Raw genomic sequence first — 23,767 nt, forward strand, 5'->3', positions numbered from 1 at the left:
CGATTCCAATTTTTCCATCGGTTTTTCGCAACAGCTTACGTATAACTGGTATCGTGCAATTTGCGATACGCGCGAGAATGAACATTTTTACAATAGAAAACTAATATTTTTACTGCAGTAAATTAATTGAACAAGAAATGCGGTAACATTTTCGGTGTGACTTAACTCCTCGAGAGAATCTCTTCGAATTTCACTTACGAATACTCACGATACGCGAGACGTTAGTTCCATCGATAACAAATTTGTCAGAATGATGCTGCAACATTTAATGGAACGCTGGATTAACGATCCCTGACGACAGTTTCGAAATATTTTAAATTCGAGCAAATTAAAACTTATATTCGCGCATAGAAACTGAACGCAGAACGAATAAACGGTGATTTAAATTGCGTAAAATGGCAGAATCGAAAAATTCAATTTGAAAAATCAATTTAAAGTTGATGGAAGATTTTTCAAAATGACGTGAATGGAACGAGATTGCTAGCTCGCGGAATGTTTTGAAAAAAAAAAAAAAAAAATGGTAGAAAGGGCAAGGAATATTTTCAACGCTTGTCCAATGTCCTCGGTTATAATCGCGGACGTAATATATACGCGAGCGTGGTGATAATTCACCGCGTTGCTCGACAAAATATATCTGCCATAGCGTAGGTGACCGCAATCGTGCCGGATATGACGTAAAAAATGCAATTCCCAATTTCTATCTCGCAACCTTGAACGCTGCGGTCTATCGCGATAATTGAGCGATAAGCTGGCTGAAAGGTTCCAAAGTTGCTCCGTGGAAACGATCTGGTCACCGGTGAGATTCTTATAATCGACAGATGAAAACGACAGCGTCTTTCCTTTCCCAATTGCGAGAAGAAAAATTCCAGCTGAAAAATTCACTCGTCTCGCGACGGCGTTAAGTTTGCCACCGGAGGTGGTGAGGCGATAAATTCACAAACTTGGAGCGCTTCGAGGTGCAAAATCCGAGCGCGACGATATCGTAAACAACGCGCGTCAAAACGAAATCCATTCTCCGGCGTGAATAAATCATAGGATTATCAGCACGGATCCCACGTAAGTTACTGCCACTTCAGGCTGACTTTCGTGCTCTTACAAGAAGAAAAGAGGGAAGATTCCGCTAAGAAAATGGAGATGCTGTTCCTAGCTTGTAAAACTCGACGGTTGCACCGGCTGTCGTCTATCGACCGCGTTTCGAGGACCGTGGAAGGAACTCGTTAACCGGAAATCGAAAGCAAGTTTGTTCGATTTTTACGGGGAACTAAGGGAGGGCAAGCAGAGAACGAAGATATTCTACGAGTTTCGTTTAACGGTCTGCAATTGGATATGTTGCAACGAACGATTCTACGAGTAATGAACGGTATTAACGAACAGTTCTTTACGATTATAATCTTACGATTTCGATGGGAATACTGCAACGAACGCGAAGAAAGTGGATACTTTTTAAAACGATTGCATTTTAGACACTATCTCGTATAATGTGTTTCTGAGTAAAATTTGACGCTTTAGTCGAATTCGCGGAGAAACGTCAGGCGTTCAATTTAAAAGATTGATGGTGACCATGGTCTGGCGATAAAAAAAGCGAAGTAACAACAAATCGATTGCGGCACTGTACGTCCCCCAGGAAACAATGCAACTTTTGTTTGAAACATTTTTTTCTTGTTTCCACCAAAGCTGTACCATTAGCTTAACTTTTGATGAAAACGGTTCCGTATACAGCCGAAGACAAAAATAAATGGACAGGTATTTTTATCGCGTATTCTATTCGATTAACGTTGAGATTAATTATTTGTTGAAAACAAACAAAAAAGCGGTGCCTTACGTCTTTCATACGATAAGTTTCACAAAGTAAAAGTTGAAACATCTATCGAACTAGTAACTTTTTGACATAAGTAGCTCGATCATTTTTTATAGAGAATCTTTTATAGAGCTGATCAATGTATTAAGAAATATATAATTCCATTTAAAGAAGAAAAATTGGTCTTCGCCTTAGCCTTCGCCTTCGCCTTTGCGCGTCCATCTACAAAATAACAAATAGCATGAGAATATCCCCCCCCCCTTGAAGCCATTCAACTTTTATCCGAAACATTTTTCCATGTAATTAATAACAGCGAAAACATCTCGTCTTAAACTCCTAGGTAACTCACCCTTCATCTTTATTTTCTAAATTTCATCTCGATCAATCGATTAAACTTCATCGACGTTGCTGTCACTTGCTTGTCCACTTATATTTCTCTCCTCGATTGTACACGCATCGAAGCAAATATTTGTAAATTGAACACTTTGATCCGTAGCTCTCCTGGCGGCTGGCGGGCATAATTCAGACGTCGAGGTATCTGCAAGCGATGAAAATTCTGAACGGTACCGCGGCCACGGAACAGGCGACACCGGAGTTGGAAGAATGCGTGAAGCGACAGCTGGCGACTTCCGGTGCGCGGACCGGTTCCCGCGAGGTCGCGGAACAGGTGGTCAACCAGCTGGAAAGAACTCTGTACGACTTTCCGTGTCTACGGGGATGCGTAGAGGTCAAGAACTACGCCGATGCTTGTTCCAGTTTGGCCTGGGCCTGTCTGGCCCGTGTCACGCCTTTGGTCCTCGACGTGGCTCAAGCTTTGGAATTCAGACGAGAGATTCACCTGAGGCATCACGCCTCTCCGGATCCAAATGGTACGAGAATTAAGACAGTTTTGTGGCCCGGTTTGAGGGAAGGCTGTCAAGGTCCCTGCCTTCGCAAGGCGGTTGTTCTTACTTCTTAACATTAACACGTTTTTACCGGTATGTGGATTTCGGCTGACTTTTCCAGTCACGCGAATCGCCTTACTTTAAATCGAGATATACGTAAAATACGTAAGTATACTGGCCATAAGTATTACGTACTTATTACAATTATCATGCAAAACTTTAAGGAATTTTATTTTATTCGATATTTTATATTATAAAGCATAAGGTACGATGATAAAGAATGAATTATTTATAATAAAACAGTGGAAGGCATTCGATCTAAGGTACCCAATATCGCCAAGTGTCAAAATACTTGCGTCCATTAAGAAGTCTAACTTCTGCTGTGAGACACACGCGGTTGCAACTAGATGGTTATGCAAATGCAATATTCTTACTTATGTGTGATAAATATCAACTGGATTGCATGACTGGATCGCGTATTAATCCATTGAAAACCAGGCACAGTGAAATAGTACACGGTATATAGAAGTTGAAGAACAAAATAAATATAAAGTAACGACGTTCAAGATGCAAAAAATGTAATGGTAAAATTAACGTTAAAAAAGACAGAAGAAAGGTGCAAATGCGATATCAATTATCATTGTCACCTTTATATAAAGTGGTTTCAAAAAGTATCCGCACACCATTCTATATATTGTAACATTTTTCTATGTAGTAGAATTTATTAAGTTCAAGTGTATTATATTGTGTTAACGTTGGTTCTTAATGGATTAAAATATGTTAGGCATATAGCGTCATATAAGCAACGTCCTTTGAGATACGTGCGGTTAAGGAATTCTTGCTGGGAAATTCGATTGAAAACGCGTAAACTTCTACGATCCTGCTTCGAATTCGAGAGAAAAAAAAAGAAGTTGATTTTTAAGTGAAAGGATAAAGTAAAATATGATAAATAGATAAACGGATAGAATCAGAAAGTAAGTTAGAGTCGTGGAGATCATGAAGAGGAAATGCAGACGATGTGGAGTGGGATGTACGCCACTGGCTGCTCCAATTTCCACGCGTGCCTCGTCGCAGTCTTGAATTTCCCAAGGGGAACTGGAATTACATTTATACTCCGTCTTATGTAACAGAAACGCGTCGCACTCTTTACCCTCTAGCGAGATAGGGTTTTAGCGTTAGCGGCGTGATGAGATTCTTTAATGTCACACGATCTCGCGCACGGTGCTCTCGTTGCTAAACAAGTCGCAGTTGTTTGCACAATCGAAGATTCTTCGCGAGCATCTTGCAAATAGAAACGAATACCAATTACCTACGCGCGTTTTGATCTTTTTAACGCTATTCAATCTATTAGAGACGAATGATTTATCAAGGATATTGTAAACCCGATATTTCATTTGTGATTTCCTTTTGGTCAGTTCACATTAATAAAGTCTATCAATCTTTCACGTTGTAATTAGAAAAAGAAATCTCAAGAATTTACTGAATATCTTTTTCGTTACTATTTCTTCTTTTATCTAGATTATACGATAATACGCATTTTGAAGAAATTAAACTATTACATAAATTAGTTTTTCCTTTTGTGCCTTTGATTTGCGTAATAGCATCTGTAATGTATATATTATCCTAATACGTTGTTTGTACCTTGATAAAACAATAACTTACCTTATATTACGTTACTTACGGTTTCTAATAAATTGTTAACGTTGTATTTACACAACTTTTGGACATTTCTTTATTGCTTGCCCTTAATGGATTAACTGCTACCAACCTTTTTCAATAGCGACTTCAATTGATTAAAATGGAGAATCTACTACAGAATAATGCATTGAGAGCAAAAATGGATTAACTTCAATGTTCAACAAACTGAATAATTTTCTGTGTAAACTACAGTCCGAATATTTTTTAGTGGTAACGTAAATCAACTCGCTCTGTTCCAACGACTTATTTATTTAAAAATTTCTTTGCAAATTGTTTAAAATGTCGCCCTACTAAATCACTAACAGATTCTTGCCTGGCAAATTTTATCCCATCCTCTACGTCCTACATCTCATATCCCACATTCTATATCATGCATCCCACAACCATTCTCCATACCCAATGAGGTAAGTACATTCATAAATTGAAACTTTCCATACTATTGTACACACTTATCCTGTATCACATATTCACTATCCCATATGCATTATCCCAAACCCATTCTATAGTTCACATTTCTATCCCATATTCCATACTTCATACATCTTATCTCACATTCTATATCATGCATCCTGCAACCAATACTTCACTCTCCATACCCAATAAGGTAAGTACATTCATAAGTTGAAACTTTTCATGCTATTATATACACTTACCCTATGTCATATAGTCACTATCCCATATGTATTATCCCAAGCTCATTCCATAGTTCACATTTCTACCCCATATTCCATACTTCATACATCTTATCTCACATTCTATATCATGCATCTCACAACCAATACTTCATTCTCCATACCCAATAAGGTAAGTACATTCATAAGTTGAAACTTTCCATGCTATTGTACACACTTATCCTGTATCATATATTCACTATCCCATATGCATTATCCCAAACCCATTCTATAGTTCACATTTCTATCCCATGTTCTATACTTCATACATCTTATCTTACATCCTATATCATACATCCTGCAACCAATACTTTATTCTCCATACCCAATAAGGTAAGTACATTCATAAGTTGAAATTTTCCATACTATTATACACACTTATCCTGTATCATATATTCACTATCCCATATGCATTATCCCAAACCCATTCTATAGTTCACATTTCTATCCTATATTCCATACATCATACATCTCATCTCACATCCTATATCATACATCCTGCAACCAATACTTCATTCTCCATACCCAATAAGGTAAGTACACTCATAAATAGCAACTTATCATGATATTATACATACATATTCTATACCCTACATGCAACATCGTATCATTTTCCACAAAGAAAAATTATCCCCACAAAATGAAAGTGAGTTCCCGCAAATTATCCACAAAACGAAATTCATTTCCCACAAATTTCTCACAAAACCCACAAGAAATTGGCGCTTCCCACGAGCAAAATTCGTCAGCTCACAAAATGATGTTCGTTGCCCACAATTTCCCACAAGAGCCCACAAAAAATTGACACTTCCCACAAAGGAAATTCGTCGTGCCACAGTTAGGTGTCACAGTGTTAATGAAATTTCAAAACGTTTCCTATACATTTTTATGAACTACTCTACGAGTATGTTTCAATTCAAAACTCAAACTTACGTCCAAAAGAAACGTGGCTTTGTCAATGTTGTCGATGAGTCCATAAATAATTACACTTCGCGCGAAAATATCTGTCGTGCACTTCGACATCGAGTCGTGTTGCACGGTGACTTCCACCGAGAATCAGAAGTTACCAGAAAACTGTCCGTAAAACTTTTCTCGCGACAGATGCTCCACCTTCGAAAGAGATCGTAACTGCCCTGGGGTATCGCTGAGATTTCGTATTAGACGAGGAATAGTAGCCACAGATGCTTTGGAAATATCGATGTATCAAGTCGGTAGCAGACATATGGTGAAACTTGTCGGTTCTTGGACTTTCGAATTCTTTACACGAGCGCGCTACGATATCTTCCCCTCGTCGTTGATATAATGCGGAGAAAACTCGAGGAAAAATGTCTCTCTTGCGATCCTCTTCGCGTAGGGCAGTCCATTTTTTTGCCAGAGTAACCAGATCGTATAAGCGCTTTAAATCTCGCGATAAATCATTTCGTGAGTGGTTATACGTCGAGCATAGTAATTCTGGGGATACTTAATCCATTAGAAAGTGTAAAAATTACGTATACGGAATATTATTGAAGAATGTACAAAGGTACAGAGCTATGCAAATCTATACAACGATCAATTGTTGGAACATCATTAATGGAACATTCGAATATGCGTATAACAATGTGGATCCTTCGTAAAGATGATTGAAAAATAAAAATTCTAAATGCAAGAAATTGTTGCATTTTTATACTGGCAAACTTTTGGTATTATTTTTTATGCAATAAATTCGTCGAAAATAAGCAATCTTTTCTCATAGAAAAGACGAGAAAAATGTTACTCGGACAGCGTGAGTTCGGATACTCAAACTTGTACTGTACTTCGATTTATTCAAAAGGATTCTAGGATGTAGCTAGAAAATGAAATAGGAATAGAAAAATAGACTTCAACAACGTAAATTGACAGAAGAGGCGTTCTAAATGAAAACTTAACGCAAACGTTTGCCCTTAGTGGGTTAATGTACTTAAATGAATACGCCGTCTCGTATAAGAAAGTTAATGCTTTTGCCTTTTAATGAATATCGCCATTGCTTAAACTTAAGCTGTATTGGATTAGCGTTTAACGATCGCCTAATTCGATGTCCATAAGTATTCGAAACTTCCACATTATTGCGAATAAAACTCTTTAATCTAATCTTGGCCTACCATCTTATCTCGGTCAAATATATATAGTTGGTAGATAGTGATGAAAACGATAGTTGATGTTAATTAGTATAAATAGAAGAAAAAAGGCGTAATTGAATGAAAAGTAATTCTGTGCAGATGCGTAAGTTCAGCGATTTTAAAACAGTTTCGAAACGCCACGAGCATATATTTTTATACGTTTATGTGGACTTCGGGAATCCATTCATTATAAATAAATACAGATATTGTGTACTTTAGTTTTCATTCCACTGGAATTTTGTTTTAATATCGTTATTCTGTAATAAAACCATTAAAAAGTTATTTGTAATCATTGCAAATAATAATTTCATACAGTCAATAATTTTAATTACATTTGTTTAACGTTATTGAGTTCTAAAGTAAGAAATATCGTATTTTCTCTCTCTCTCTCTCTCTCTCTCTGTCGTGAAATTGCAATAATAATATTAACGTAATTTCCTTCGATTGTTCTAAGGATTAAATTCAATAGAACATTTATAATCTTAATTATGACAAGGATTAGAGAATTAACAGTAGAGTGTCGTCTTTTCTGTTATAACTAGGCTGCGGATTTTTATGAAAATGCATACTTTTATAAACCTAATTAAACAAATGGGATCTACGTATAAATTTACCTCGTCCACCAAGTATTATACAAAAATATTATACTTTGAATATCGACGCGTGTTATGTGCATTCTTGAAATTTGAAAAATCCTATGAATTTATAAAATCGTTATAAAAATCGGCGATCTAATTGTAACTTCGGAAACATAATAAAAATATAAATCTTTCGATTGTATTGCAGCAAATGTCGAAATACTTACGGACGGTGGTATACTTTGTCCTCCATTCTAATACTAAAAACCGGAAACGATCCTGGCGATTAAGAGTTACGTAAGAAAGTTTCGTTTGAAACACGATTAGCACGAAACAGAAAGCAGTCCGGAGAAATATACGGTGGCCCTAAAAGTCGGCGATTAACGCGACGATTAACGCCGAGCTGCGATAAATTCTTAACGAGCCTGCAAGCACGTACAATAAGTTCTCGAACAAATACGAGGGCCCGTGCGTTTCAAACATTTCGAAATTATCCCGAGCAAACTCGCAAGGAATGCGAGCTAATTGGTTTAAGGCTCAGCGTAGTTATCCTTTAACAGATTGGCTGCCACGGTGGTTATCGATGACTCGCCTGCTTCTCTGAACTTTTTAAAACGATTAAAATAATATGAATCTCACAGTGCGAAAAATACAACATCAACAACGCGAATGACTTATAACATTGCTAGATAGAAGGGGTGCAAATACAATGATTAATAATAATTTTGGAAAAAATGCAATGTCACAGCGCAGTACACGAGTCGTTCACAAGCCACGCTGATCGATTCTATAAATTGAAATGTACAAAATACTGACCATACCTATGTGATAATGAATGACTGTCTTTTGAAATTTACATTGAAATTTACCACTATTTGTCATTATCGGTTTCTCCGATAAATGAGCTTATGGAAGTTAATCGTTCGTTTCCTAAAAATTGCATATTAATCGTTCACTTAAGTAACGAAATAAAGAAATTAATAAGAAGTGGAGTTGTCATATTTTGATCTATCGAGGCTGCCAGAACAGAATATATGAAATTCGCGTGGCAGTGAACGCGTTAAGCGTATAGTATCGAAGTAACTGACACGATTGCAGCTGTCAGGTTGCATTCCCGCGAGTTAACGCGTGTACTTGAAAACATGGTATACGGAGAGAGCCGAGGTTAAAGTACCGTAACGACTAGTCTCTCAGATTTCCAAGGTTTATTATAAATCTCATTTTCTATATACATTATTCATACATGGTTTCAATCTTTCCTGTTTGTGTTCTCGCTTAATGTAACATGTAGAAAAGTGCATGGAGAGATTACGTGTTTGGCCCTGATGAATTTTAACAGTTGCACTTGAAGTATGAGCATATGAATTTCTACGTAGAAGATGAATGTGCCTCTGTTATTCGATCAAAAAAATGTCATGGAGAGCAGTTTGAAAAATACGTCATACGTATCTATCTATGTATTTCTGTGTGTTTACCGTACATGTAATGGTAAAAAGTGAGCTTTACGGCTTTGGTCGAAACACTCGGCAGTTTCATACTCGCAACACGTAATAACGCGAGCTCTGTCGAGTCTCGAGTATTTACATCGAATTTAATAAACTTTCGATCTCAAATGTTTCACGTTGTTCCATCTACATAACAATCGGCAATCAATCGTTCAACAAAGAACAGTACCGAGCACGCTTCACGAACAGCGACGAGCTGTGGAATCGCACGCGATTTCCTTCCAAATCGTTTCGAATCCTTCGCAGCATAAGTCAATGTACTGCTACTTTTCAAATAAAATAACGTGTGTCGCATTTATCTTTCGCAAGAGGTTCACATTGTATCGAGTCATCGCTCTAGAAAATAAAATTAATATTTAATTAATTATGAAGCTAGAGAAATGACACTTTTAAAGATTGAAACAGGCCCAAATTTCCAAAATCTTGACTTATACTACCATGACTTTCGATCTACCAAATGAAGACCACACAGGAAAAACATAGTAAATCTATGTTCCTTGATTTTCTGATTTCTATCCCATTTAGTGAAATAAAAAAAAAAGTATTTTGATATGGAATACTTCAGTATTATTCATGTATTACGAAAAACATCATGGATTTATCATCTAGTTTCATCTTCTATCAGATTATTTCCATCTTTGATTTAGCCGTTGTGTCTTAACATAGTTGATACCTTTTTTACATGTTCAAAAGAGGAACACATTTAATTCTAAAATCAAATGCAAAAGTAAATCTTTCTATAGAATTGATTGAAGATAGATTGAGTCCTAAAATTGTTGCATAAAAGAAAGGAATTACGTGACTTATGATGTTTTCAATTGTGGCCTTCATAGAGAAATTTATTCGACGTTGATTGACAAATCTAATATTTTTAAATATTTTTAGCCTCATCGCTGAACATGGCAAGCGCTGTCCATAAAATACGAGCTATCTCGTAACAATGATTTATCCTATATAAATATGTAAAATTGCCACTACAATCTCGTTAGTTTGAGATTTTCGTGAATTTCGCGATAAAAAGTATGTAAGCTCTAGAATTGCTTCGACAAACTGACGCACAAGGTAAACGTATTTTATACGATACTCTCAAGTTTCCAATTGACTTAGTTACCTCGTTCATCGAAACGTAAACTTATTCCTTCTAAAAAGTGTATTCTCTGATGCTAATCGACTTACGTCTACACTGTGAGAAAATATACTTTATAAGGTCAAAAAGTAAAATAATTTGTTGCATCGTATCTCTTATAATATGTAAACTGAAGCGGACGAAACGGACAAAAAAAAAAAGTGCGATTTATTTTTCCGTTGACTCGCGAACAATGTTATCTTGTACATAAACGAGAATCGATCGATGCGATCAAACTAATGCACGCGAACGATATATAGCATATTCGAAAAATATATCTTATCCATTGTATGATTATATACCGTAATACCGTGAATTTCCTATTCGATGAAATAGCTTTTTCAAGTGACGAGAATGGGGATTCTACCATTACATATTTCCTATAATTACATTCTGTTGTTTGTATAAAATATACTCGACCGCTAGTTACAAATATAAGACTTAATAATATACACATAATATATATAGTCAACGTTTAAAAGGTTATTCATTAAGAACGCGATGTCTTTTCATGAGCCTCTGAAGTGTAGAATTGCACGGTCTATTATACGTAACTCGTATGAAGAGTAAAAATGCTTTAGAAAAAGTACGGTGCTATAAATATATTTCCGTAAAAAGGAAGAAGAACAAACATAGAAACAGATACGAATAAATGAAAAAAAATTTCTCTTTACGCTATTGAAGAAAAATAATTCAGCGTTATAACTCGATAATATGTTAACGCATGTATGTACCTAGTATGTTTGTGAAGGCGCATGGGATGGCACGAACCGCTGCCTTCGCGTGAAAAGACTCTTAAAACTCTTTTTCATCAATGGTGCGATTCGATGGTAATTTACATGATAGTGCACCATTTTTTGCTACCTTCGTTTGCTGGTTTACTATTCTCGTCCAGTTCCAATCTACCAGTCTTAAATTTCAAGTCGGAAACCGGGGTAGAGACTTGTATAGGCTTGCGTAACCCTTTCAATAAACTGATAGGACTATGTAACAAGCTGTTCTCAGTTTCCGTTTTCTGCTTTTTCATAGAATTCCAGTCTTCAGTGTCAAGTTTTCGTTTTCTTTCGGTCGAACTACCATTTGTGGTAGAAAGTGTGTCAGATAAATCGGTACTATAACGAAGAATCTTAAAATCCACTGCTTCGTCCTGCGGCAACGATGTGCTCGACGTATTGACGAACATCGAATCGCTCGGTGAGTACCTGTACTCACGCAAAGTCACATGACGCATTCTGCTGAGAGAACGCCGGCCAGAAATGCTTCTCAGCGTCTTCCCGAAGGACATATCCTTCGACGGCTGGCTCGACATACTGTGACTAGCGTTACTCGTGTCGAATAACTTCGAATTCTCTTTCAAGCAATCGTTCAACTTAATCTGCACGTCCTTCAACATTATCGAAGGATCGTACGAAACGAACGATATATTCTTGCCGATGCTTTCCTCAGCTATTTCCATTTCCTTTTCCTTTTCCTTCTCGACATCATTCTGTGATAAAATTTCAGATGCTTCAGATATTTCCGACGTTGTGAACTCTATAACATCTGCCGAATTACTTTCCGTGTCGGTTTGAGATTCGCTTTGCAAATCTTCCTTCTCATGTATATCGTCTTTTGTCATCTCCTGTTCAGGAGGGCATTTTTCATTGTTTTCCTTTTTTAAATCTACATTGTCTGTCTTTTCTGTAATTGTGTTTTCAATATTATTTTCTGTTTCAAAATGTAAATTTAGATTGTTCTCTTGGCAATCTTCTTGATTTTTATCGGAATTGCTCGCTTCCTTCTGGCATTCCAATTGCTCTTTCTCAACCACTACTTCTGCGTTTTCCAAATCATCCTGTGTTTCCAACACTGAAATGGATTCAGAAGGAGTATGACTAGCATACTCCTTATCAGATTCCTGTGTATCTTTAGAACTATCGTTTTTAGTATATTCCACCTGTACAGTTGGATTTAGCTTTGGATCTGCTTCTTCTGATTCTGGCTGCATCTTTGCAGAGTTTGATTCTTCACTTTGTTGTGGAACAACGGATTTTTTTTCCTTAGAGCTTCCAGCTGTTTTATCTGGATTTCCTGTTCCCTGTTTTGCAGAACGCTCTAATTCAACTTTCATTGGCTCCTGAATTTTGCTCTATAACAAACATAATATTCCACATATTTAGCAAGCGAGTTAACGTTTGAAGATTTTTAAATGATTAAAAATTAGAAGATTAATGATAAAGCTTAAAGTGATATTAGATATAAAGAAATAATGTTAGATATGAGATAATAGAATATAAAGAAGATAAAAAATGATTAAACTCACTTTAAAGTTTTTCCTTTGATTATGTGGTACTCTCTTTATTAAGGTACTCAATTTAGATCTGAAATAAAAGTATTGCAATGTTCAAAATCATTAGAAAAGAATTATACGGATATTTATAATCAATCTCCACAGAGCAAGAAATTCTGGAGGTGATGAGAGGTACTGATCCAAAAAAAAAAACTTGACAAAGCAGCTAAACCAAAGTTTCTCCCCTGCATCTATTTAACAAACCTTGGACCTATACGTTTTCGCCTATTTGCCCATTTATTCCCAATTATTTCTAGCTTATAGTCATACAACACATATTTCATTAATTTTCTCAATAAATTTGTTCGCAATTTGTGTATTTTAATTTACATAATACGTAAATCAACTGATTGTGAGAGTTGAGAAATTCGAAAAAATATATGAGAAAATATAAAAAGTCTCAATCTATGAAACGTTTGCAAGATATCAATGTTTATCTTCTGACAAAATTGAGTAACACTTGTCTCGGATATTTCAAAGAAAAAAAAACACGTAGCATTAAAGAAAGATTATCCACAGGCGGCAGTGTGTCCGGCGACGTGTGTAGAAAGACGATCAAAAAAAGATTTGTTGTACTCGAGACGCGTTTAACTCGAATAACTCGAATGAGACAGAATGAGAAAAAGAAGGTACTAACAAGCGAGAAGACTAAACAGAGAAACTATGGATAAACTTGCTGTTCGCTGGGCTGATTGGTTTTACAAACCTGTTCGAAATCTTGGATTTGCGCTGTCTCTTGCGCAAGCTAGTTTCAGAAGGATTTGGCGGCGCGGTCGTTGCCTTCAGTCTCCGATTGTACAAATTCCTCTCATCGCCCCCAGGTGTCGCCTTCTTTGGCGTCTTACCCATAATGTTAGCGTACGTTTACGTCTTGGCTATTTAACTCGTTTAATCTTTCCACGCCCTTTTTCGTAGGTCTACCCTCACCCACGTAAATGCAACAAGCCCCCGTCGTTTAGTTACGGAAGACCGAGTTTATCTAACTGTGCCTTTACTTTGCCTTTTACCTACAGATATATATCTCGATCGCTTTTTTTTTTCTATTTCTGTGTCTTTAGTTTTGTTCCCCGTTCACTTATAACATTACGTACTTGAGTATAGAATATTATTCGGAAAGCACATCGCAAGACGCAATAATATATCGTAACTTAAGAATTAGCGTACATGATTCACACAGACGCCATGTAATACGCCGCTTGATTTCGAGATCGTGTAAATGTACGCGCCAAGATCACGTCGAAACAGCCACCTCGACAACCAATACAAATTTATCGCTAGTTTTCGAGTCACTATCGCTCTGGATCTTCTTAATTGGATTAAGATATTTTACGTAACTGATCCAGCGGAGATACGTATTCAGAGGAAAGTGTCAACGCCGTACGCTAACCATACACGTGCACACACTCACGACCGGCTACTTTATTCCTTACTTCGATACTAGCGGTAAATTCCGTTGACAAATAACGCAATCCGACACGAGTATGGCGCAGCGCTGCTGTCGTTTGCCGCGTTGGTACCGTTTTATATAAAACATACAATCGAATGAAAGGATTAGACATATTTCTGGCACACGACACATGGCAAAGTCATATTTCATGAAGTTCTACGTAGTATATATCGTAATTTATCAGTTAAAATTAATCGATTGATATATAATATGTAGTATGTTTTTCTATATTTATATATTATATTATATATAGTTTAGAATATTGAATATTATTTTATAATATGTTAAAAAAACACTAATTTAAGAACCATTAACTATACTTACTATAAAAACGTATCATGTAAATAGTAGATGGTAAAAAGTAATACACGTAAATAGAAAAATGTTATAATATTAAGAAAAAGTTTGTACAACTATATAATATATATAATGTTTATAATTACTGTTCTCTAATTTTAACTACATAAATATGTAAATAAGGAAAAACGAAGACTATACAGATCATAAAGTACAACTTGATAAGAGGATAAAATTGACTACGTTTGCTTATTTCGAATGTTCATTGATACTTGATTATTAGGCTGTGGATGTTCATCCATTTATTTTTTTATCAGATGATTTAAAAAGTGAAACTTAAATAAGGATTTGTTTCATGTAATAAATATAATATTTGCACCTTTTAATTTCCCATAAATGCAGAAATATTCTGTCTATCCGAAGGTAAACAAATTTTATTATTTTCAAATACATTCTATTCATAATTACTTATAATTATGAGCAGTAAATTTCAACGTTTTTTAAGAGATATGTATGAAGATATTCAAATCTCAAAAAATGCAAAAATACATGATACTAATCTCTATGTGCTTTTCTGGTATAGTCTTCATGTACCTTTAGATACTAGAATTACATGGCAACACTGATTTTTACCGATAAAAGTATCTAGATATAGTGAAGGAATATTTGAACTTTGACTGTTAACTAAATAGCTTCAGTGACTAATTTCAGGATATCGAAAATCATGGAATTGATGATCCCGATAGTTGGTTTTACAGATTACGCGTCATAATTATCGAAGAGTATAACTGCAAGTTTAGTATTCGAAGTACTATTGTGCTCGTATGAAATGTATAAAATGAACGTATTATCGTGTTGGATATTAATTAGTGTATTGGAATTAGTAACAGCAGAATGGAACACAAAAGACTATATGAAACGAGAACATTGTTTGATCAGACCATATCAAGGTTTGTGAATTTTGAATAGTTTTGTTGAGATTACGGTTTGTGGTACGACGTGTCATGACGTGCATATTTTTGTATTTATAATGAGATGAATATGATTCGAATGTACATGTATGCTATAATAATAGCAAGCTTGAGGTTACATTAGTAAAATAAACAATAACAAAGACAAAATGTAATTTTATTATATTGATAAAGCCTGATGTTAATATATGTAAATATTTTACGTATTTAGGATCTGGAATGACAATACCTTATTGGGATTTTATGGGTAGTACAATGGTTACAAATAACTATATAAGATTAACTCCAGACTCACAAAGTAAACAGGGTGCCATATGGAATTCTGTTGTAAGTTTCAAGCTTTTTCGTAATTTAACAAAGCAAAATCGTAGAAAATTGTGCTTCAATTTTTTTCCACACATTTTTAAATTCATACAAGATTTTATTTAGTTAAAACTATCAAGATGGTGCAATTGAAGCCTAATAGAAATGCTTCCCTGACATTTGTTTATTTAGCCATGTCATGTAAGAAATTGGGAGCTCCAAGTTCATTTTAAAGTTCATGGAAAAGGAAAAGATTTATTTGGTGACGGTTTTGTGATTTGGTATGCGAGAGAAAGGATGAAAACGGGTCCTGTTTTTGGCAATCAAGATTATTTCCAAGGATTAGCTATAATTTTGGATACATATAGCAATCACAATGGCCCACACAATGTATGTACAAGATATAACATTAGTTACATTATAAATTAAAAATGTCAAAATCATGATAACTATTTTGGTTTTTATAGCATCAACATCCTTATATTTCTGCTATGGTCAATAATGGTTCTTTGCATTATGATCACGATCGTGATGGAACACATACACAAATTGCAGGTTGTGAAGCAAACTTTCGAAATTTAGAACATGATACACATATTAGTATGAGATATGAAAGGGATACATTAACTGGTAAGTACATATTAGTATAAAATATTTTTGGGCATGACAAAAATGTTGTCATGTAACTGTGTATAGCGTCCCATTATACATATATTAAGTAAAAGAGTATTTCAATACTGTATTTTACTAATAAATGAACCTTTTCATTCATTTGTACTCAACTAATATCCTCAATGTTAATAATATTCATCTTACTCTTCTTAAAATAGATGTTTATAGCTATGCTTTCTATGTATTCTATCATTTTATGTGGTATTCTACAAATTGACATTACAGTAAGGTCTTACCCTGAAGCCTTGTGGCTTACATCATGGAGTGCCTCCACTTCAGCAAGTGATATTTTCATCTTTTCATATATTATTTGTCATCTTTTCAGTTTACTTCATTTCACATATCATTGAAAATATTGCAAGTAAATAATTAGATGTAATAAATGCATTATACCTGCAATACCTATATTTAAACTAGCGACGAATTTGCATGAAGTTTTATAAACTAAATATATAAAAAAATATCTGCTTATATATTATATGTATTTAGTTAAATTTATATAATTTTCATTCCTTATTTATAATAAGCATGGAATAAACCAGCTTAATATGCATAGAATAAATATAAAATATAATATATACTAATATTTTGGTAAATGTTTTCCAACATGTTGTTTTATTATAGTTTCCACAGACTTTTCAAACAAAGCTGCATGGAAGGAGTGCTTTTCTGTGAAAGATATAAAGCTGCCTACAGGATATTATTTTGGAATTTCGGCAACAACCGGAGACTTATCCGATAATCATGATATATTATCTATTCGTTTATTTGAATTAGATTTACCAGATGATGTAAGTGGTATTCTTTAAGTATTTTAAACAATTCTTAAATGTGTATGATTATTTATGACGATACATCACATTTCAATTCCAGCCAAGAGATCAAGAAGATAGATCCAATATTTTACCATCGGCTGCGTATTTTGATGCACCCCGCGGTACGTAATAAATGTTGTATAAAATGTACTTGATGAAATATTCTTGTATTCATTTTAATCATACAATTCTCTCTTTACAGAACACGTGGATGATCCAAAACAATCTGCATTAAGTAAAATAATGTTTTTCCTTTTAATGCTCGTAATAGCGCTCGCATTAATTGCCTGTGTAGTAATAGGTATAATGTGGTATCAGAAGCATCAAGAAAACAGTAGGAAACGTTTTTATTAAATCACAGTGTGTTATATATAAACTATTCTACTTTTGGATTTCTCGTTTCTATCGGATATTCTTTCTATAAAAAAAACAAGATGTAGTCATAACGTGTTCATAAGACTGTTTCTCTTAATATTAGAATAACAAACACAATATCCATACATATTATCTCTGATTTTGAGAATATCGTTCCAGAGGTATTTTGATGAAAAAACGACAGCAAAGGATCGTAATAATATATAAATGATTACAGCAATCATAAGACGTGTTGAATTATGCTATCCGCTATTCTAGTTTCAATAATGTTTATCATGAACAATACAAAGTTCCTTTACCAAAGTTCTCATGTCATTGTCTCAGTTGCTGCAATGCATTTTTTATAGAAATAAGTTTAATTATTCGCGTAAGAATTAAACATACCGATTTTACACTTCAAATGAATTTTAGTTCGCAGTTTAAATGCAGTAATTACAATAATTTAATCACAGGAGACGAAATTAAAAGAATAAATTCATTGAAGTAATATCACAATTCACATCGTTACTGCGAAACATCGTACATAACTGCAATATTGTGAATAGCAAAATGAATTTTTGAAAGAATTATTCCTTTCTACAAAAGCGTTCTTCCTCGCTTTGACCTATCTTTATATCTGTGGATTCGGTATGATTGAAATGACTTTATTGATGTAGATTTTATATTTGTACATAAAAAAGCAACATTATCAATATGTGAGATTAGAGTGATTTCGTGTCGTACAACTCAGTTTTATACAAAAGATAAAGGGAACCAAAATCTCCAAATAAACAATTGTTAAGAAACGTAATGTTATTATTTGTGAAAATAATGTACTTCACTTGTTGCCAAATACGAAAAATAAATACGTAATAAGTCGTGTAAAAAAACAATTATCTTAGAAGAAACATAAAAAATTATAAATAAAAACAAATATGTATTTCGTATCAAAATATATTCCCTATAAGTTTATAAGCGACTCAAGCAAAACATTTAATATGACAATATTTTTGCTTCTTAAAATATATTTTATTATAAATAATCATATTTATTTGAACAGAAAACATCAAGGCACATCTATATTTGTCTTTTGTTTCTGCTACAATCTTTTACTATTGTCCTGATATGATATATAATGTAACTGTCATTCTTTTTAGACAGTTATAAAACTGTTTAACCATTTATGTTTTTAAAGTCTAGACACTTAACATCAATTTAACAACAATCTTTAACTCCTACACATCGTACAAGTATATATCTTTACTACTTCTTCAAATACATATTAATATTCACATAGCATTTACACAAGTAAAGATATTTCAACAACTAAATTGATTTCGAAACATCGTCGAGTTTCATAAATCTATGTGAAGGTATTGAGTTCTAAGAAATGAAACAATAATATAGGTACACGTATCACATTTGTTATACTACTATACTAATAGTATCGTTTTTAGACGTTGATAGAATTCATTATGTAGATGCGGATGATATTTTCCATTAAAAATTTAGCATTACAAAAAGAGTTGCAATAATTTACTATTAAGTTAAAATAAAATCGAAAAGGTTCCACCTCTCGATTTTTCGAAAACGGAATAGAAAAATATTAAGCGCATTTATCTCTATTACTGGCAGTAATACTTATGAAAATATGTCGATCTTAAAATATACGTGTATATACATATAAGTGTACTCTTTGACGTAAATACCTGATGAGTTTTTAATGAAATTCTAATGCCTGAGGTGTTGGTAACATCAAAATATGTTTTTTCTTTTATAGATAATAGATAAAAGTAGTTAAAAAATATATTTTTAAAAATCTAATGTACTATTTAAACAATAATTTCAAATTTAATCATAGAAAAGTAAATAACTATAGAGAGAGAGAGAGAGAGAATATTCTTTTTATATAATTAACCAAACTTTCACATCTTTTTGGGGAAAAATGCTGAGACTTAATATTTACAACACTGTAAATTCTTTCCTTCTACATTCTTAGCTTTGTCTTTTTCCTGTATTTGTTTCCTTTCTTTATAAAGTCTTTCAAGTAATATGTCTTAGCTGCTCTTAATAATACTTTGAAAAGAAGTTCAAGATACTATCGAAATTTATCTCGTTGTAAACAACTTTATCTTAACACTTCACAGAACATTTGATACTGTATATTTTATAGATCGCATAAAATGCAACTATTTAAACATTACGATAGGATTCAACAAAAAGTTCAAAGTTGTTTTTACACCTAAACAAAGATCACTTAAAATTGAACTAACTGTTATATGATATTTATAACGTTTGTAAGATTTTAAATCAATAGAATGACATGCGAGACAACCAATCTCTTCTAATTCAATATGAGGCTCAGATCCGCCGAGTAACGATTCATCTTCTAAACCATTGTTCAGGAATGTACCAGAAAACCAAATTTTATCGCCTGGATATATATTTAAACTAAAATTAGCGAAGGAGTGATCCGCGTTCAATAAAATTACCGCGTTGCTTCCCCACATACCACTCTTCATTTTAACCGAGATCTCAAATTCATACTTATTCCAGGCAGGGAAGTGACATTTGTTTCGTCGTCTTTGAATACTTGCAAAATGTTTGCATTTTTCATGTCTTAATTCGCCGTTTGAATCGCAACTGTTTATGTACGGTTCACCATACATGCAACTAACTGTGTCTCTAATGCTGTTAGGTAGTTTGTTAAATATTGCAGCAATATTATTTTTTATTGATTTTAACTTAATATCTGTTACGTAACCTTCCCATGAAACTAATATTCCTTCCAAATTAGCACATTCAACTTGCACCTGTGCCTTGGACGACAGCTCTTCCCACGCAGGCTGATGACAATGATTTTGATATTGTTCCCATGAAAGTGATGAAACACCTTCGTACGTATCTGGTTCTTGTTTGTACTCCATTATCATTGGCCATGATAAGAACATGCCAGCACTAATACCCATGACCAACTATAAAATGTATATAGCAAATAAAACTTCTGTATGTTGTTTTTTCTTTGATTGTTTGATGTTGATATGCTTACCTGAACAACAGTAATTACCCAATTAAGTTTAGGTGTTCGAGTTTTCCTTAAATACCAAGAGGCAAGAAATGGCATTCCTCCCAGTAAAGTAGTTACAATTATTCTCATTGCCAAATCGCTTTCTGACAAATACTTAGTAGCAGCTACGATTGGTAATATGATAGAAGCCAATCCAGCAAGTGGTAAGAAGAGAACCATACCAACTAATGCTAAGGCACCCCTAATTAAGCCGTACCATGTTGCACCCTGAGAGCTAAAGATTGCTATCTGCCACCAACTTAAAGTAACACAATGGGGTATTAACGTTTGATATGTTCCTCGCCAATTATCCCGAGCAGCCATTTTTGCGAAAACTGCTGGAATTAGGAGGTAAAAAACTGCACGAAAATTCAAACAAAATTCAATACCGTTACCAACAACGTACGAAGCAAATGTTGGGACTCTTATATCTAGAAATCTCCAGCCCTGAGCAACTACGATATCTGTTTCGTATGGATACTTTGCCAAGACGTGAACACCGAAACTGAAGAGAGCTAAAAAATCCGGAAATTTGGATGAATCTTTCCATATAAAATTCAACAATGTAATCAATGTTAACGCAACCGCTATGATAGTGAATTCTGACTGGGGTGTCCATTGATGAGCTATGACAGGATAGATCATTAAATTTAAGAGTAAAGCAAGGAAAAAATGGCCATAAGGCTTGAGATTCTTACAGCAGAATTGGTACTCTGCTTCATCGGGGTTTAAATTCCCGCCCGAATAACTGAGAAACAACCCGGACCAAATACGAAAATTATTGAATTCGCGTTTTCGCTGTAACATTTGAAAAGTAGCGATAACCATAACGACGAAAGATAAATAGTATAGAGCCATTGGTATAAAGAGTATGAGACTTTCTGTACCAAATAATGAGTACAGTAAGAGAAGTAATAGTATGTGTATATTCGATGTGAAAAAAATTTTCTTAATTGACATTCCCCTTTGACCTAACGTTTCAATTAACCACACATACAAACGTTTCAAAGATGCAAAGGGATGGATGAGAGGCCTTTGTAGTAACGGTATAGTATCTAATGCCATTTGAGATGGATCTACCATACACAGTGCATGTGACACTATTGGGAGCATACCACGAGCATAGCTAGCAGCAGCAGAGACTAGAGCTGCCTCTGTAATTTTCTCTCCTTGATGATCCATCCAATCTAGAAAATATAATCCCATAAATAAATAAATTATTAATAGAGATCAAATATTATAGATAGTAGATATTTCCTTACCATGAACATCATTTTCTTTGTCTTCATCTTTTTTAGGTGTACATTCATCAGGAAGCCCATTTTTAGGGAAATTATCAGTTGAAATGTCATTTATATCTTTTTGTAAGTTATTATGTATTATATTGTTCGAGCAAGAATAATTATCACTAGATGAATTTGATGCTATATCTTTCATACGTTTTTGTAACTGCTCTGTTGTAATAAAATCCTCACCATTTGACAAACTGTATAATATCAAATACATTATACGTATACACATAAATATATTACTTTATTAAATTCTATAATTCAATTCTTTATACCTAGTAAACATTTCTCTTGCTGCTCTTCTGGCTAATTTTTCATCTTGGGTCATATCAAGACAACTTTTGACATCATAATAGTTATGTTGTGTGATACCACGACCAGTGGCTAAGCATTTTCTAAGAATATCTGTTGCTTCCAAATTTCCTTGCTCTGAAGCTTTCGTAAGCCAATATACACCCAACTTTGCATTTTCTTCTTTGTCAACATCTAAATCTAAATGCATAATTTATATTGCAACACATTATGAAGTAATGTACACATTAATGTATTCAATGAAATACAAATAAGAATGTGCATTGCTACCACATCTTTCTTCCAATAGTTGTTTTGCTAAAACTACTTGAGATTCCGGACAACCATCTTCAGCCAGCTGAGACCGTAATCTTCTAAGAGATCCTCTTGGTCCATCTAAAATTATGCAATTGAACTATAATTCTGCTACTCAATTAATAAAACAAAAATGCTTTTGTTATTTATAGTGAAAAGAAATCAATTGGGTGTTACTCATTTGTTCTTACATACTTTAATCATTTGACATTATTGCACATTGAAATCATATTATTAATCATTGTTTATTCTGATTTGACAACTGTCAAATTTTGTTTTTGTAAAAGAGCAAAAACATTTAATTGACATTTTTGCAAAAAATTTGAAAGATTATTCGTTATTCATCATCGTTACGAAAATACCATAATTTCATTCAAATCAGTCTATAGCGCTATTGAATTGCAAAAAAAAAAAATAGAGACCATAAATCTCAGCGACAGATAGAAAGTGAAATTGCTGCGTTACCATGCAATGTCCATTGTTTTCTACCAGATCTTCCGGATAATGGTACAATGCCAGCCATAGCTCCAAAAATTGAGAGGATCACTATTAAAATATTTTTGCTTTGCGTACTAGTTGTGCCACGCGAATCAATTATCCAATATCAAAAACTACTTTCTCAATATACATTCAAGATTTCTTGACAAAGCGACTGTTAAAAAATTAGCATTGAGGCATGATTCCATATTGCGCACGCGCGATTATTAAGGTTAGGTTGCTGAACAAACGTCAAGAGCAAACGAAAATTTTGAATTCGTCAAGAGTAAAGGATAATTCAAATATATGTATATAACAGAAATAAGAATAACTTTGATTTAATGATGCATTCAATACTCTGTTTACTAGCTATGATTAATGGGTCAGAACAATTAGTTGCCTCTATACATTACCAAGCTCCCATAGCTGGTTATCATATTGCATTTTAATATACCTTATGTATGTATGTATCTATATTTTATTATCGAAATATCATTAAGTATTTATATTATCTAATAACGTTATAGGCCTTTTAAAAGTCTTTCATAATTTATTTTTAAGTAATTAAAAATCTGCATATTGCTTTTCTAATCTAATAAAATACCGTGCTTTTCCTTTCCATTTTACAAATTTTGGATTTTGACGCTATTTTCCCGGAATTTTTAAATCTTACTGTTACGAAGCTTGCTTGAAATTTTCAGCTACATAGAAACTTTGTATAGGAACATAATGTATGTAAATGAAA

General features: G+C 34.0%; 4 protein-coding genes across 9 annotated transcripts in view; 2 read left to right on the top strand and 2 right to left on the bottom strand.

Moving 5' to 3' along the window:
* Positions 1-4,389, top strand: part of LOC122575575 — a 79,442-nt gene extending 75,053 nt beyond the window's left edge. For 3 of the 4 annotated variants that reach the window (XM_043744674.1, XM_043744675.1, XM_043744676.1), the window contains one exon: positions 2,295-4,389. In XM_043744674.1, coding sequence (XP_043600609.1) covers positions 2,295-2,756 — 462 coding nt within the window. In that variant the 3' untranslated portion in view covers positions 2,757-4,389. The remainder of the gene's footprint in view (positions 1-2,294) is intronic. The other variant, XR_006319466.1, reaches the window with a different exon arrangement.
* Positions 4,390-8,952: 4,563 nt separating this feature from the next.
* On the bottom strand, positions 8,953-14,216 carry LOC122575578 (general transcriptional corepressor trfA-like). Of its 3 annotated transcripts, none has more exons than XM_043744685.1 (3): positions 13,889-14,216; positions 12,698-12,755; positions 8,953-12,523 (listed from the first exon to the last, which is right to left on the bottom strand). In XM_043744685.1, the coding sequence occupies exon 3, from the start codon at positions 12,503-12,505 to the stop codon at positions 11,231-11,233; it is 1,275 nt and encodes a 424-aa protein (XP_043600620.1). In that variant the 5' UTR covers positions 12,506-12,523; positions 12,698-12,755; positions 13,889-14,216; the 3' UTR covers positions 8,953-11,230. The 3 variants fall into 3 exon arrangements, with proteins under 3 accessions (XP_043600620.1, XP_043600619.1, XP_043600618.1); XM_043744684.1 differs by having other exon boundaries at positions 13,570-14,216; XM_043744683.1 differs by having other exon boundaries at positions 13,431-14,214.
* Positions 14,217-15,176: 960 nt separating this feature from the next.
* Positions 15,177-18,389, top strand: LOC122575736 (vesicular integral-membrane protein VIP36). The gene is made up of 7 exons (XM_043745102.1): positions 15,177-15,418; positions 15,651-15,766; positions 15,935-16,132; positions 16,210-16,372; positions 17,039-17,205; positions 17,288-17,351; positions 17,432-18,389. The coding sequence occupies exons 1-7, from the start codon at positions 15,298-15,300 to the stop codon at positions 17,581-17,583; spliced, it is 981 nt and encodes a 326-aa protein (XP_043601037.1). The 5' UTR covers positions 15,177-15,297; the 3' UTR covers positions 17,584-18,389.
* Positions 18,390-18,590: 201 nt separating this feature from the next.
* LOC122575712 (wolframin) lies at positions 18,591-23,653 on the bottom strand. The gene is made up of 6 exons (XM_043745045.1): positions 23,011-23,653; positions 22,522-22,626; positions 22,215-22,431; positions 21,913-22,136; positions 20,633-21,837; positions 18,591-20,558 (listed from the first exon to the last, which is right to left on the bottom strand). The coding sequence occupies exons 1-6, from the start codon at positions 23,066-23,068 to the stop codon at positions 19,773-19,775; spliced, it is 2,595 nt and encodes an 864-aa protein (XP_043600980.1). The 5' UTR covers positions 23,069-23,653; the 3' UTR covers positions 18,591-19,772.
* Positions 23,654-23,767: the final 114 nt, after the last annotated feature.

This window comes from Bombus pyrosoma, linkage group LG15, assembly GCF_014825855.1.
Source record: "Bombus pyrosoma isolate SC7728 linkage group LG15, ASM1482585v1, whole genome shotgun sequence".
Classification (NCBI taxonomy): Eukaryota; Metazoa; Arthropoda; class Insecta; order Hymenoptera; family Apidae; genus Bombus; species Bombus pyrosoma.